Source organism: Musca domestica, unplaced genomic scaffold (assembly GCF_030504385.1).
Source record: "Musca domestica strain aabys unplaced genomic scaffold, Musca_domestica.polishedcontigs.V.1.1 4, whole genome shotgun sequence".
Classification (NCBI taxonomy): Eukaryota; Metazoa; Arthropoda; class Insecta; order Diptera; family Muscidae; genus Musca; species Musca domestica.
The window spans coordinates 23,456,395-23,470,460 of NW_026712328.1; the positions used below are offsets into that span (position 1 = coordinate 23,456,395).

The following is a 14,066-nucleotide window of genomic DNA, read 5'->3' on the forward strand; positions in this document are numbered from 1 at the left end:
TAGTTTTAGGCCGTATCTGATAGCTTATGCCGAATATCATTGTACATTACGAATTTGGAGGACTTAAAAATCAAAACGGATGAAACAAAGGTATGGGAGCTGTAGCTATACCTGAACCGATTTTCAATAAATTTCATAATTTTACAAGTTCCATCCTATGTTCCTGCACAATAAAATCTAAAATATTGGAAGATATTACTACCAATTTCAATTGGGGTTGTCCTTGGGCAAAAAAAAAAAATCGAAAATGTCATCTCAATAAAATTAATACCACATCTACCTTGCTTTTCTTTGCAAAAGTACATAAGGGTGAGATGAGAAAACTGCAACCAAATTCAGACTGCTGCCATTTTTAAGCCACTCGTCCGACAGCTGATAAAATTATTCCAGTGACAGCTCATAATATTGTTTACAAGCGTACAAAAGCATTTTGGTGAAAATTTTTCGGAAAAAGTTTTTTGTGATCGATTTCAAGCGTGATAGTGTGATTTCTTTATATTTGGCTGGAAAACTACAAGTGCTCGTTAGAGCACTCCAGTATTTAAATGTGAATGAATATTTTGTGTCTCGTACCATCGTTCGTTACCGTGATACTAGAGCGTAGCCCGAAGTCAAGGAAGTGGACGGGAAAAAACAACAACATCAGCAGAAATGTTTCGAAAAGTAAAGAAGCGACTTGATCGACACCCGCGTCGCAGTGGCCGCAAAATAGCTCTTGAGCTGAACATATCGCAATATTCCATTCAGCAAATATTGAAAAATGAGCGGCATAAGTTGAGTTTAGGGGCTATGCTTGGATTGACCTGAAATTTTTACCGCAGGTAGGTATTTGTAACCTGATTACGGCAATATAATTTTTTTGTGGGGGAAATACCCGGTTACCCGGTTATTCGACCCAAAAGTTCGGATACAACATCCGGTTTATATCCGGTTCTACGTAACCGATATCAATAATATGGGTATCATTTGAAAGCTAATGAAAATACCTATCCAACAAGTGGTCATATATGGGGTAACTGGAACCGGTTTCGGAGAAATTTAGGAAAATGTGCATTTTTGTATGAGTAATTTTTGAAAAACCCATAAAAACTCGAAAATGGACCCATTATAGGGTCTTAAAATCTATACACTATATTATAGCTAACACTATTGCCTTTCCAAAATGGTGTCATATGTGTTGATATCTTTTGTAGTTCCGAAGATATTGACTTTTAAATTCGTTACTTATGAAAGCAGTTTGAGTGAAGCCAAGTTTTGTGTCGGGTTTAACGTTCTTGTTAATCTGCTTTGTTTTTAATTTGGTGTTGTTAGAATATTATGGATCGCGTAGTCGGTGTTGGACATATCCCAGAGGAGAAAATCTTAAGCCGCGGCCGAAGGCCGGCTACTTACAAAAATTACAATTTTTAGAAAAACTATGGATCGCGTAGCCGGTGTTGGACATACCCCAGAGGAGAAAATCTTAAGCCCCGGCCGAAGGCCGGCTACTTTCGAAAACTACAGTTTTTAGGAAACTATTGATCGCGTAGCCGGTGTTGGACATACCCTAGAGGAGAAAATCTTAAGCCCCGGCCGAAGGCCGGCTACTTTCGAAAACTACAATTTTTAGAAAACTATTGATCGCGTAGCCGGTGTTGGACATACCCCAGAGGAGAAAATCTTAAGCCCCGGCCGAAGGCCGGCTACTTACAAAAATTACAATTTTTAGAAAAACTATGGATCGCGTAGCCGGTGTTGGACATACCCCAGAGGAGAAAATCTTAAGCCCCGGCCGAAGGCCGGCTACTTACAAAAATTACAATTTTTAGAAAAACTATGGATCGCGTAGCCGGTGTTGGACATACCCTAGAGGAGAAAATCTTAAGCCACGGCCAAAGGCCGGTTGCTTAAAAAAGCTATAAAGGTCAAAGTCAAATGCATCTAGACTGGAGAAAAATATAATTTAATGAATTCTATCTTTTATATCTTCGGAACCACAAAAGATATCAACACATATGACACCATTTTGGAAAGGCAATAGTGTTAGCTATAATATAGTGTATAGATTTTAAGACCCTATAATGGGTCCATTTTCGAGTTTTTATGGGTTTTTCAAAAAGTACTCATACAAAAATGCAAATTTTTCTAAATTTCTCCGAAACCGGTTCCAGCAACCCCGTCATATGACCACTTGTTGGATAGGTATTTTCATAAGCTTTCAAATGATACCCATTTTATTGATATCGGTTACGTAGAACCGGATACAAACCGGATGTTGTATTCGAACTTTTGGGTCGAATAACCGGGTAACCGGGTATTTCCCCCACAAAAAAATTACATTGCCGTAATCAGGTTACAAATACCTACCTGCGGTAAAAATTTCAAAATGATCCGAGCATAGCCCCTAAACTCAACTTGCTCCAAATGAGCTCTGGATAAAGCTATGGAAATTCCAAATGGCGCAAGAACTTACACCGCAACAGAGAGAAAATAGACTCAAAAGAGCTAAAGAGTTGCTTCGCTTGGCCGAAAGTAATGAACTGCCAAATTTGGTTTTCTCCGATGAAAAAACATTCGTTGTCCAGCATTTTGTAAATAAACAAAATGATCGTGTTTACTTGCCAAAGAGGTCAGCTGAAAATGTGCATCTTCGGTTTCCCACCAGAACTCCAAAGCCGGCCGTGGTGAAGAATGGTTACAAAATTAAGTCCCTCGCTTCATTTCCAGCATACAATGGCCACCAAAATCTCCGGACACCAATCCGTTGGACTATTGTGTCGGGAGTATTTTGGAAAGCATGGTTGGTACTAAAAAATACCAAAGTGTCGATCGCCTCAAGCAAACGCTTCACCGGGAATGGGCCAAAATACTGCAGAGCAACATTCGGGCAGCGTGTGACGGTTTCATTGGCCGTTTGAAGGCCATAATTCGTGCCATAGGTGATCAATTCGAACAAATCTAAACTTATTCTAAAATTTGATTCTATTTTCGACATTCAATTAAATTTCATGCTTTCATTGAATAAAATTAAAAAAATTAAAAATTATGGCATTTGACGTTGTTGTAGTTTTTTTTATCTCGCCCTGATAATCGACTGGAATGGATAAATTGTATGTGTATTCTCTCCTCAGCCTGTGTGGTAGTTACGCATCATATAGGTTACGTAGGCCTGTATCAGAGAATCCCAAATGTATGAAATCCTGCTTCTCCAAATGGGATGGGAACTCAGTGTAAAAAAATAGGAAACTAAAACAGTATTCTAACAACTATTTACAAAAGCCTTTATTGTTAATAATCTAATTGCATATCCTTTGACAACGTTTTTAATTATTTTGATGACCGCAAACAAAGTAAAAATTCACGCACACACATGACCAGCTGTTTAAACACAAACGACATTTGGTCTTTTATTATTATTTTAATTTTCTAATGACACTGTTTCATTTTATTTCATTGTTTTTTCTTCATTTTGTTTTAATTCATTTGTAGATTAATTTTCATTATATTGTTTACACGTTTTTTTTTTCTTAATTTTTAATGTATATATATTTTTTTTAAAAACTGCAATTAAAACTATTACACTTTAATAACACGAACACTGACTGCAGTTGCAAGTTGTCATTATCACCTTTGTTGTTTTTGTTTTCGTTGTTGTACGGTCACACCAAGTAATTCAATCTGACTCCGTTAGGGAGTCACTCGTATAAAAAGGACTCCCTACTAGAGTCAATTTGAACTCCAAGTGTACTGCTGCCTAGAATGAATAGCTGTGTAACTGGCATTAGAGCTCCGGAGCATATTTAATTACTATTCGTTGCTTGTTGTTGGTGGGGTTGTTTGTCCTTCTTTACAAATGATGCATAGAAAAAAAAAACACGTTTAATTGGTAGCAACATAATTAGGGTAATTGGCAAATTTCGTATTTGTAGAAAATTTCACTAATTAGTTCAACTCACTATTAACAGATGCGGATAAAGAAGCACTGAATAGACAAACAAATAAAACAGACAAACAAACAAAATAATAAAACAAGAACACAAAATCATGAAACATGTAAATTACATTGAAAACGAGGGTTGTAGTTTGCTTGATTGAAGGCGGATCAAAGTTAGAAAGCATTGAAATGTTGCCAATGTTTGTTTTATTGCTATTTTCAGCTAATAGAATCTGTGTTGATTTATCTCCGTAATTTGTGTATCGAAAGGAACTTATAATTAACAAAATTCTAATTATATCTGTAGATAAATGTTTGTGGACGGTGGGAGGAAATTCTTTCATAATCCTAAGTCGGTGTGTCCGTTTCATGGGACAAAGATGGAGACTGCATTAATTTATGTAGCGCTTTAAATATTGACGTAAGAAATATGTTATCTAATGGAATGGCGGAGTACAGCAATTCATTTTTGGGTATACCACTTACATGATAATATGTCGATTGGCAATTCAAAGATTTCCCCAAATTTTCCCAACAGAAAAAGGAGCACATTGACATTTGGATTTATTGCTGGGTAGAATTTATAATCGGTAGTTGTTTCTAATATAAGTCCACTACATGGCACAGCCTTATTAAGGATATCATCCGGTTTAAAGTATTTTAAATATTTCAGATGTTTTTATAGGCTATTTGTGAATTAGGCGATTCATAAGAATATCAAAGCAATTTTTTCAGGGTTTTATACCTTCAGTCATATGGCTACAGAGGCAATATACCTATGGCCAAAACGTGTCTCATCGAAATACGGGTTTTTAGACCCTAGGTAACGTTGGACCATTTGGAGCGGATTTAGGGGTGTCCGCCTGTCTGCCTCTCGAACTCTCGAAGGGAGTATCCGATTTGATCCAAATTTGGTACATTGTAAAATTATCAAACTTAGATCGATTTCGGAGATGTGCAATATCGGTCCATTCATGCTGGTCAACATTTTTACAAAAATGTTGACAAAGAATAATTGACCCGTATAGAACAAGATGTGATCGTCTAATTTTGTGCAAACTTTGTAGTTCGAAATAGTGCTATGTCATGTGTGAAGATGGGATATATCGGCCAACTACATCTGGTACCCCCACAACGGGATATAATTACATTTTAAATAGCCATGAGACTCTCAAAACGCAAAATGAGTATATGATTCCCTATAAATTCGGCGTATTTTAATATTTTTATCAGCAAATGATTTGGTATGAAAATGGAATATATCGGACTTCTCCTTTTAATACCTCTCCATAACGGGTCAAATTTTTGAATAATTGTGTCTCTCTTAAAATGCGCAATAAGCATAAGATTCCCTTCAAATTTGGCACATACCAATATTTTTTATTAACACAAGCTCTAATATGACGAACGGATATAACGGACCACTCCTTCTGGTACCTCCCCACAAAGGGTCAAAATTTAAATAACCATGAAACTCATAAAACGCGAACCGAGCGTCCGACCTCTTTTAAACTCGGAATATCGCAATATTTCTTCTAACACAAGATCAGCTGTGAAGATGGAATATATTGGTCCACTCCTTCTAATATCTCCACCACAAAGGGGTAAAATTTTTATTATAAATCTAAAAACATGCTAAATAAATAATTAATTTTTTCAACTTTGTTTATCACAAAACTTTTTTATTCCAGAGATCTGATAAGAAGTATAATGTATCGACCCTCTTTTTCTGGTATCTTTCCACTAAGGGCCAGAATTTTGTACAATTATAACACACATACTTGCGAAAAACAGCGATTTATTTAATATATCGTGTATCTCAATATCTTTATCAGCTAAAGCCTTGATATAAATATGGGATAAGCCTGTCAAATCTTTCTCGTTACTCCCCCACAAAAGTTCATCATTCTCACATATCTCATTTAAAGTTAAGGAAATAGTCGATACAGTTCAAACCTGATATGTCGCATTACTTTGAAATTGATAATATAAAAGTGGGTACATCCGCTATAAAGAGTCAACTTTTTGAATAATTACAGCGCATGCAAGAATACATTAATAATTGGACATACGCTCAGGTATACATCTGTCGGCATAAACGACTTATTCTTTTTAAATAGTTTTTTGGAAAATTGATTTTTATGTGAAAAAAAGTGTATGGAATTTAATATTTTGAATAAATGTTCCAGGTACGTATTATATTTTGAATAAATGTTCCAGGTACGTCCAGGCTCTGAAATATCCCCCATGTAATGGCATAGTCTCTTGATAGGTATTTATAAGAACCTACTCACGTTTTCCCACATAATCAACCATTCATTTGAGTTTTAAGATCCTAACGATTATAATAGATCTCGGAATAATTATTTGATTTGCAAATCCTTCATGCAACGATCGCCCCAGGCTGTAAACATTTCTGATATCTGACACGCTGTTCCTTATTAATTCTCCCCTTTTTAAATCTCTTTGGCTTTTTTAATTTTCAAATTAAAATATCGTCTTCAATGCTTACCTTATCACGAATATCTTGTCGCATTTTCTCACGCTCCTCTTCCATGCGACGATGCTTCTCCTTGCGTCGTTCTTCGGCCTCACGGATGGCCTCCTGACGTTCTCTCTCCTCCTCCTCTGCCTTTTCCTTATCGTCGGCATCATCACCGCCATCACCACCTACGGCGCCTGTAATTTTGACATAAACAGAAAAAAATACGCTTTAGTTCCTGATTCAATTAAGACAAAATTATGTGACATTGTTTCTGGAAAAAATTTATCTAGAAGTACTTTTAGGTTATGTTTTATATGTCAACATTTTTATATTTTTTGATATTTGAATGACATGGAATTTAGAGCCGGTTTCTGTATGGCGATATGCGAATAACAAAGAAAGACACCGTTCAAAATGTGTTTTTTTGTACATTTGATTTTTTAAATTAAATTTAAAATAATAATAAAAAACACACGTTGGGATTTGTGATTTTCTTCCGGGTAATTAAAATCATACATAGAATTAGAATTGCTTTTTTTTCGCATTCATATTTGTTCGTCATACTTCATAATTTTGGTTTAAATAATTAAAGCCTTAAAGTATGCAATATATTTCATTAATTGAAGTAAAGTTAATATTTATGTATTACTTTATCCTTCATTCTAATGTAAACATCAAGTGTTGGAATTCCATGAAAGCATTAATTGATATCAAATTTCTAGCTAAATACCAATTTTTCTAGTAAATACAATTGATTAAATGTTTTCAAACACATAAAACAGACTTTCTCCGAATACTCACAAAAGTTTAAAGTGTTGTATTTCAATAAAAATCAAAATAAACATTCCTTCAAACTTGGAACATTATTTGCTCTACATTAAATATTTTTATTTATTTCACATTAAAAATCTTGTCAACTTAAATCCATTTAATTTAATTATTATGTTTATATGGTTTGGAAAATAATGTTCATGCTCATTTATTGAAATTGCCAAACTTTTCAAATTAGGCCTATTTAAAACACTTTGTCATAATAACGATGACATTTCTTTAATAAACTTTTACTGTCATTGAGGTTGACAACATTAAAAGCGATTCTTTTATTTACTCAGTTATTGAAATTTGTTTGCAAAGTTTGTGAACAATTTTTGAAAATCGTTTGGTCTTTATTTGTTTTTAATTATGAACCAAGAAAACAACAACATTTATTGTTATTGTAATTGGAAAATAATTGTTTCCATGTATTCTTGTCTGGCAGATTGGGAGTTATAATTGTCAAGTAAAATTGATATAGATTTTCTAATAATAAGCGGCGTAAAACAAAAACACTGAAACAATCTTTTAAATAATACGAACTTTAAATTTTAACATTAGCAATGGATATTCGTTTGGTTCACATTGCTACAGTTTTACAAATACGAAATTTTCAATGTTTTATTTTCAATCTACTATGAGGAAAACAAGATATCTCTTGGTGACTAGACATAAGGATTGAGAGTAACGGAGGGAAGACTTTACGTTAACTACATTCGGCACAATATGAATGCAAAAATTGAGGAAGTTTTCAAATTCATGTAAAAATTAGGTCATAAAACTTCACGTTGAGTCCTCTCTGATTACATGATGAATGATTTAGCACTAACTGACAAAGTCCTGGGCGAAATCAATTGAGCATGACCATGAACCACAACCTCCTAAGCAAAATTCTACTGAAGTAGGAAAATTAAATGATGACTACTCATTATATACAGCATCCAATAGTACTAATACCTAGAATGAAAATTCGTCGTTAAGGCGACTTTACATTGCAAAAAGGAGGGAAATTATGTTTTGTAAGCATCGAAGGGCAAAATTATAAAAACAATTAAGGCAATAGTATTAGCATGTTGGTTTGGGATACCGTAGTTTTGTTGTTGTTGCAAAATAGTTGGGATTAATCCAATTATTGTTGTTAGAAAAATCTTTTGGAAAATCTTCTAAATATTACAACCGACATTTGAGTTAATTTTAAATAACTTCTGGGAAGAACATCCCAGACAAAAAGCAATGAACTGATGAGGATTGTTGGCTCTTTCCGAAACCTAGGTATTCTCTGTCTTACCCCCTGGTAAACATTATCATCTTTCTCTATTAATAAATTAACGTTAACTTTATAAAAACAACAATAATTGGATTAAGCCGACAGCTGTTAAAATTATTACAGTGACAGCTCATTATATTGTTTACAAGAGTACAAAACCATTTTGGTGAAAATTTTACAGAAAAAAAGTTATTCGCGATGGAATTCAAGTGCGATAGTTTGATTTCTTTATATTTGGCTGGAAAACCACAAGTGGCTATCGTTAGAGCACTCCAGCATTTAAATGTGAATAGATTTTTTGTGTCTCGTACCATCGCTCGTTACCGTAATACTGGTAGCGTAGCCCGACGTGAAGGAAGTGGACGAATTGGTTTGAAAAGTAAAGAAGCGACTTCATCGAAACCCGTGTCGCAGTGGCCGAAAAATGGCTCGTGAGCTGAACATATTGCATATACCATTCGGAAAATATTGAAACATGAGCTCGGGGTAAAGCCATTCAAATTCCAAAAAGTGCAAGAACTTACACCGCAACGGAAAGAAAATGGACTCAAAAGGGCTAAAAAGTTGCTTGGCTTGGCCTAACGTGGTGAACTGCCGAATTCGGTTTTCTCCGATGAGAAATCGTTCGTTGTCCAGTAGTTTGTAAACAAACAAAATGATCATGTTTACTTGCCAAAGAGATCAGCTGAAAATGTGCACACTCGGTTGGCCACTAGAACTCAAGCGGCGGCCACGGTGATGCTGTGGGCCGCCATAACAACCGATGGTCGCTCTCGACCGTAGGATCAGAATAAATGCCGATAATTATCGCGAAAATATTCTGGAGGTTGTATTAAAGCCTTGGGCACGGAAATACTTTGGCTGCAGACCTTGGACATTCTAACAGGACTCAGCGTCATCGCACTCACACGCGACACCCACCAATCCATCTATTGCGTCTAGAGTATTTTGGAAAGCAAGGTTGACACTAAACAATACCAAAGTGTGGATCACCTCAAGCAAGCGCTCGCCGGGAATGTGTCAAAAATACCGCAGAGCAACATGTGACTGTTTCATTGGCGTTTGAAAGCCATAATTCGTGCCAAAGGTGACCAATTCGAACAAATATTAATTTATTCTAATATTTGATTCTATTTCCGACATTTTTGCTTTCACTCAAAAAATTAAAAAAATAAATAAATAAAAATTATGGACTTGGACTCTGTTGCAGTTTTTTTTTTATTTCATCCTGTATTTTCCATATTTTCTTGTTTCAAAGGGGATGGCAAAAATTACTTCGCTTACATCAACATATATCTTTAAAAAAAATCTTTATTTCTTATAGAAGAAACTGTTTCTTAAATTTCACAAAAGGGCTAACCCCCTGCACTTTTTCGATTTCCCTGAGAATTTTAGATTTTCTCTAGAACGCTAATAAAAAAAATTCAATCCCATTAAATTCTTACAGCTTCATACACCAGGTATGTTATTGTCTATAATGAGTTTATAATTTTTTAATCTCTTTAAGACAGATGCGCTATTAACAATAATCTGATAAAGAACATTAATTGCATTTTAGCACAAATTATTAATGGATTATTTCTGTCTCTAGACTGACCACTTCTAAAATAAAAAAAAAAATGTATCTTAACTTGATTATTCTTATAATCATAGCTAATATAGCGGGTAAGTAATTTAGAGAAAATGTTATATTTCAAGTCATACCATCTTAATAAATAAAAGACATTCAATAACAAATATTTTTAAAAAAACACATCACTTTAATAGTTGGCCACCCTAACAGTGCAACCCTTTGTTTGACTACAGATAAGCTGCTTTAGTGAACATCCAATCAATACAAATTTAATGTCAAACGGTTCAAGATCGTCCCACAATTTATGCTGACAGCTATTGCATTTTTTGTGCCCCACATTAGAATTGATAATCAAAACAAAAAACAAAAACAATTTACAACAACTTTGTCTACCAAGATCAAAGTAGAATTTAGAATAGAATTGAAACAAAATTTGAAACTATATTTATATTTTTGTCCACCGCTCTATCAATATTAACCTCAACCCACCAGCTTGGCTTATCTATCTATGGAAATTGCGACAAAACTCATTTGAAATTCTTTGCACCAGATGAGAGATAGAAATGTTTGAGCTTTTTTAATTGAATTCTTTGGCTTTGCGTTTTACAGATTATTCATTAGTTTGAGATTAGCGCAAAAACCAAGAACAACAGAAATCACACGAAAACGTGTGTGGAATTTTTTCTGTTGTTGAAATTAAAAATTTATTTCAAGGAAGCTAGAGTGGCGTTGGTGCATTCACACACTAGCTCGCTAGCTGCAATCCTAATGAGGGAAACCTCAGAAGAAAGAACAAATAAAAAACCAAAACGAACAACGTAAAGGAAATCTCTAATGAAGAACATACCAACCGCATTCTAAAAACACACAACTGGGTATTTGTTTTTGTGTGGCAAGACCCCAACGAGTAGAAGTGGAAAACAAGAAAACAAAACGAAAAACTTAATTAAAAAACAAGGTTAAAACGGAAGCAAAGAATAAAAACCAAATAACAAAAAGTATTTTTTTGTGCAACATAATATTTTACGAATGCCAAACAGCTACAGAAATAAGCCAGAAGTAAGGTTCCCCTTTTCCAGCCAGTAGATGGGTGTAACATTGCCAAGTGTCATGTTAGTTAGCGATTTGTTACGAAAGTGTTAACTTATATTGTGTTGGATGAATTGCAAATAAGATTCGAGAGCACAGACACCAACTGTTTGTAGTTTTTGGCCCAGTTTTATTAAAAAAGTTTTACAAAAAAAAAAAAAAAAGTCGAATAAGACAAACCCCCAAAAGAATATTAAATTTACAACGAAAATATATTTTTGTTATTGACAACTCAAAAAAAAAAGTGCCGGGAAAAGGAAAACAACAACTGCTTCAAGTGGAAGAAGAAAAACTTCAATATGTTTTGCCATTATCACTTTGATACTTGCTCTCGGCACCAGCATCACTGGCTGCTGCTGGTGTTGGCATCTTTGTTGTTTGTTCTCATGACTACAACACCCCCACTGGGACTGGTTGGCACTGGCGGTGTGGCTGCCGCTGTAGCTGTTACCACTGATAAGCTTGCCACCGAGAATGACATTTTACGTTTTTCCTATGAACTCGAATCATGGCTGGATTTAACAAAAAAACCCTGCGAGGATTTTTTTGGTTATGTTTGTGAGCGCTCTCTAAATGCCACCGCCCAGACACAGCATGACAAACGCCAGCAGCAGGAACAATTGAAATTCAATAAATTTCTCGAGGCCACTAACGACGAAGAGCTCATGGATGTCGAATTGAAAGTGAAACATTTTTACGATTCATGCCAGAATGCCCGCACGATGGATCATCTGAAGAGCACTTTAATGTATCGCTTATCTGGTGGCTGGCCAGCCATTGATGATTCCATGGCCATGTTGAGGAAGCGTCGTAACATGACCTGGTTACAGGTGCTGAGCATATTCCACGAGGCCGGTGTGCCGTATTTTTTCAAGACACAAATTGAGTTACGTTCAAATAAACGTATCGTCGAAATTCGTCCCGACGATTCGATTCGCTTTACACTGAGAAAATTCGAACAAATGTCGGGTGAAATAATGCATGCTTACGATGTGAATGCCGGCAAGGCGCGACTGGTGGCATTGGAAATTTTAAATTTTGAACGTAATTCAAGGGATATTATGAAAATTGCCATAGCCCCCGATGAGAAGGTGAACGAATATTCCTATGAAGATTTTAAGGGTTTGAATTTTGGTTCGGTGGCACCGCTCGATTGGGATACATATTTTCGCAAAGTAATGGGTAAACCATTGAAGAGCACGGATACCGTTATTGTCATGGAACTGCCGAAGATGATACAATATTTCGAATTGCTACAATCGACAACGTTGACGAGATTTTTGAATTGGTTGTGGATTGATTATTTGATGGGTAAGTTGTGAAGGTGAGAGAAAGAGTGAGAGAGAGAGAAACGATATAAAAAATAACTCTTTGAATTTGGAGATTTAAGTTTTAAAGAGGAGGCTTTCATTTATGTTATAATTTTTAAATTATGAAAAAATATTGTGCTGTGGTCACAATACCAAAATGGGGTTTTTTACTCCCACAAACCCCAATACCCGATTTTGAATAAAATCAATACAAAAAGTATTTGAAAAAAAAAAAATTAAATTACTTCTCCTTGGTAAGAATTTTTTATTATGGTTAGTTTAAAAACTGAAAGTAGGAAAACTGGTACCCTTAACTGTCAACATTTCATCAACCAGCTAGATTCTTGATATGTACAGCAAAAACTGAAACTCGAATTCTGGTATAACTACACAAAAACGCCCAATTATATATTTGATCAGTTTAAAAATAACTTTTGCGGAAACATTTTTAAGTTTTTCCAAACCTTAGGGATATGCACTGAAGAACATGAACTTTTCATGGTGTACATATCTCTCTAAGGAAAATAACGGATGGTTTTTGAGGAAATAGGCTCTCAAATTTATTTTCCACCACATGCTTTACTTTCTTTCGTTAATCAATTTTTTTAATGTTCCAGATAAAACTTCCGCTGATTGCCAAAAACTAACGGAAACCTACTTCGGTCCGGTCTACAAACACATTGTAGAACGTTCCGCAATCAACAAAGTGCAAATGGCACAAATGTACTCCGAGCTGGGTCAATCGTATGATCAGCTTTTGGCCAATACACCATGGATCGATGAGATAACCCAACAAAATTCCAAATTATTTTTGGGCCGGATCATGCATTTAACCCTTAATGGTGATGCCAAATTGGATGCAGAATACGAATCCTTGTCGATTACAAAACGTAACTTTTATCGCAATTTGGAGAAGATTCAACGTTTCTTAGCACAAAGATCGAAACAGGACTCAGATGCCAAGCCCATTTCGCGTACCACTAATCAAGTTACAAGAAGTTGTCAAATATTTATGGAAAGTTTCCTTACCATTAATAACATAATGCAACAACAACAAAATCTAAGTGCTCCACTTAACTACGTGCTGGTGGCACAAAATTTTGCCGAAATGATGATTGGTGGTGCCCATGCCACACCCGGTGCCTGGAGAAGTACAGATTCAGATCGGCAGTATGCCACATTTGAACGTTGTTTGGCTAGGCAACAAATTCCAGGTACCATCAACGCCAGTCGAACATTTAATTTGAACAATCTCATTCTAAAACTATTGGCCCAACAACAGGCCTGGTATACCTACAAACAATGGCTACAACATGATGAGGAATTCATACAAAAGTTGGATCGCCTCCTACAGGCCGGTCATTTACAAATGTCCATGGAAAAGTTGTATTTTGTGGCCAGCACCCTGTTGGATTGTCAGTTGAATCCATCAACGGAGCGGCGCACCTTTTTGCATGCCTTCCTGAAACAATCCAAAGAATTTCAACAAGTTTTCAAGTGTCAACCACGTGATCCTTTGTATATGCTAAACAAATGTTCTTTATTATAAAATATACATACACACACACACTCGAATTTATTTCAATAAAGTTTTTGGCTTTAGTGCTTCAAAATGG

General features: G+C 35.4%; 2 protein-coding genes across 14 annotated transcripts in view; one reads left to right on the plus strand and one right to left on the minus strand.

Annotated features, from left to right (window-relative positions):
• The window catches only part of LOC101889617 (complexin), a 636,740-nt gene that overhangs the window by 21,015 nt on the left and 601,659 nt on the right, over positions 1–14,066 (minus strand). For 7 of the 13 annotated variants that reach the window (XM_059126575.1, XM_059126576.1, XM_059126579.1 and 4 more), the window contains one exon: positions 6,426–6,583. In XM_059126575.1, the coding sequence (XP_058982558.1) occupies positions 6,426–6,583 (158 nt within the window). Of the gene's footprint in view, positions 1–6,425; positions 6,593–14,066 lie in introns of all 13 variants that reach the window. The other 6 variants (XM_059126578.1, XM_059126583.1, XM_059126572.1 and 3 more) reach the window with 1 other exon arrangement.
• Positions 10,654–14,066, plus strand: LOC101897184 (neprilysin-3). The gene is made up of 2 exons (XM_005188573.4): positions 10,654–12,451; positions 13,068–14,066. The coding sequence occupies exons 1-2, from the start codon at positions 11,440–11,442 to the stop codon at positions 13,997–13,999; spliced, it is 1,944 nt and encodes a 647-aa protein (XP_005188630.2). The 5' UTR covers positions 10,654–11,439; the 3' UTR covers positions 14,000–14,066.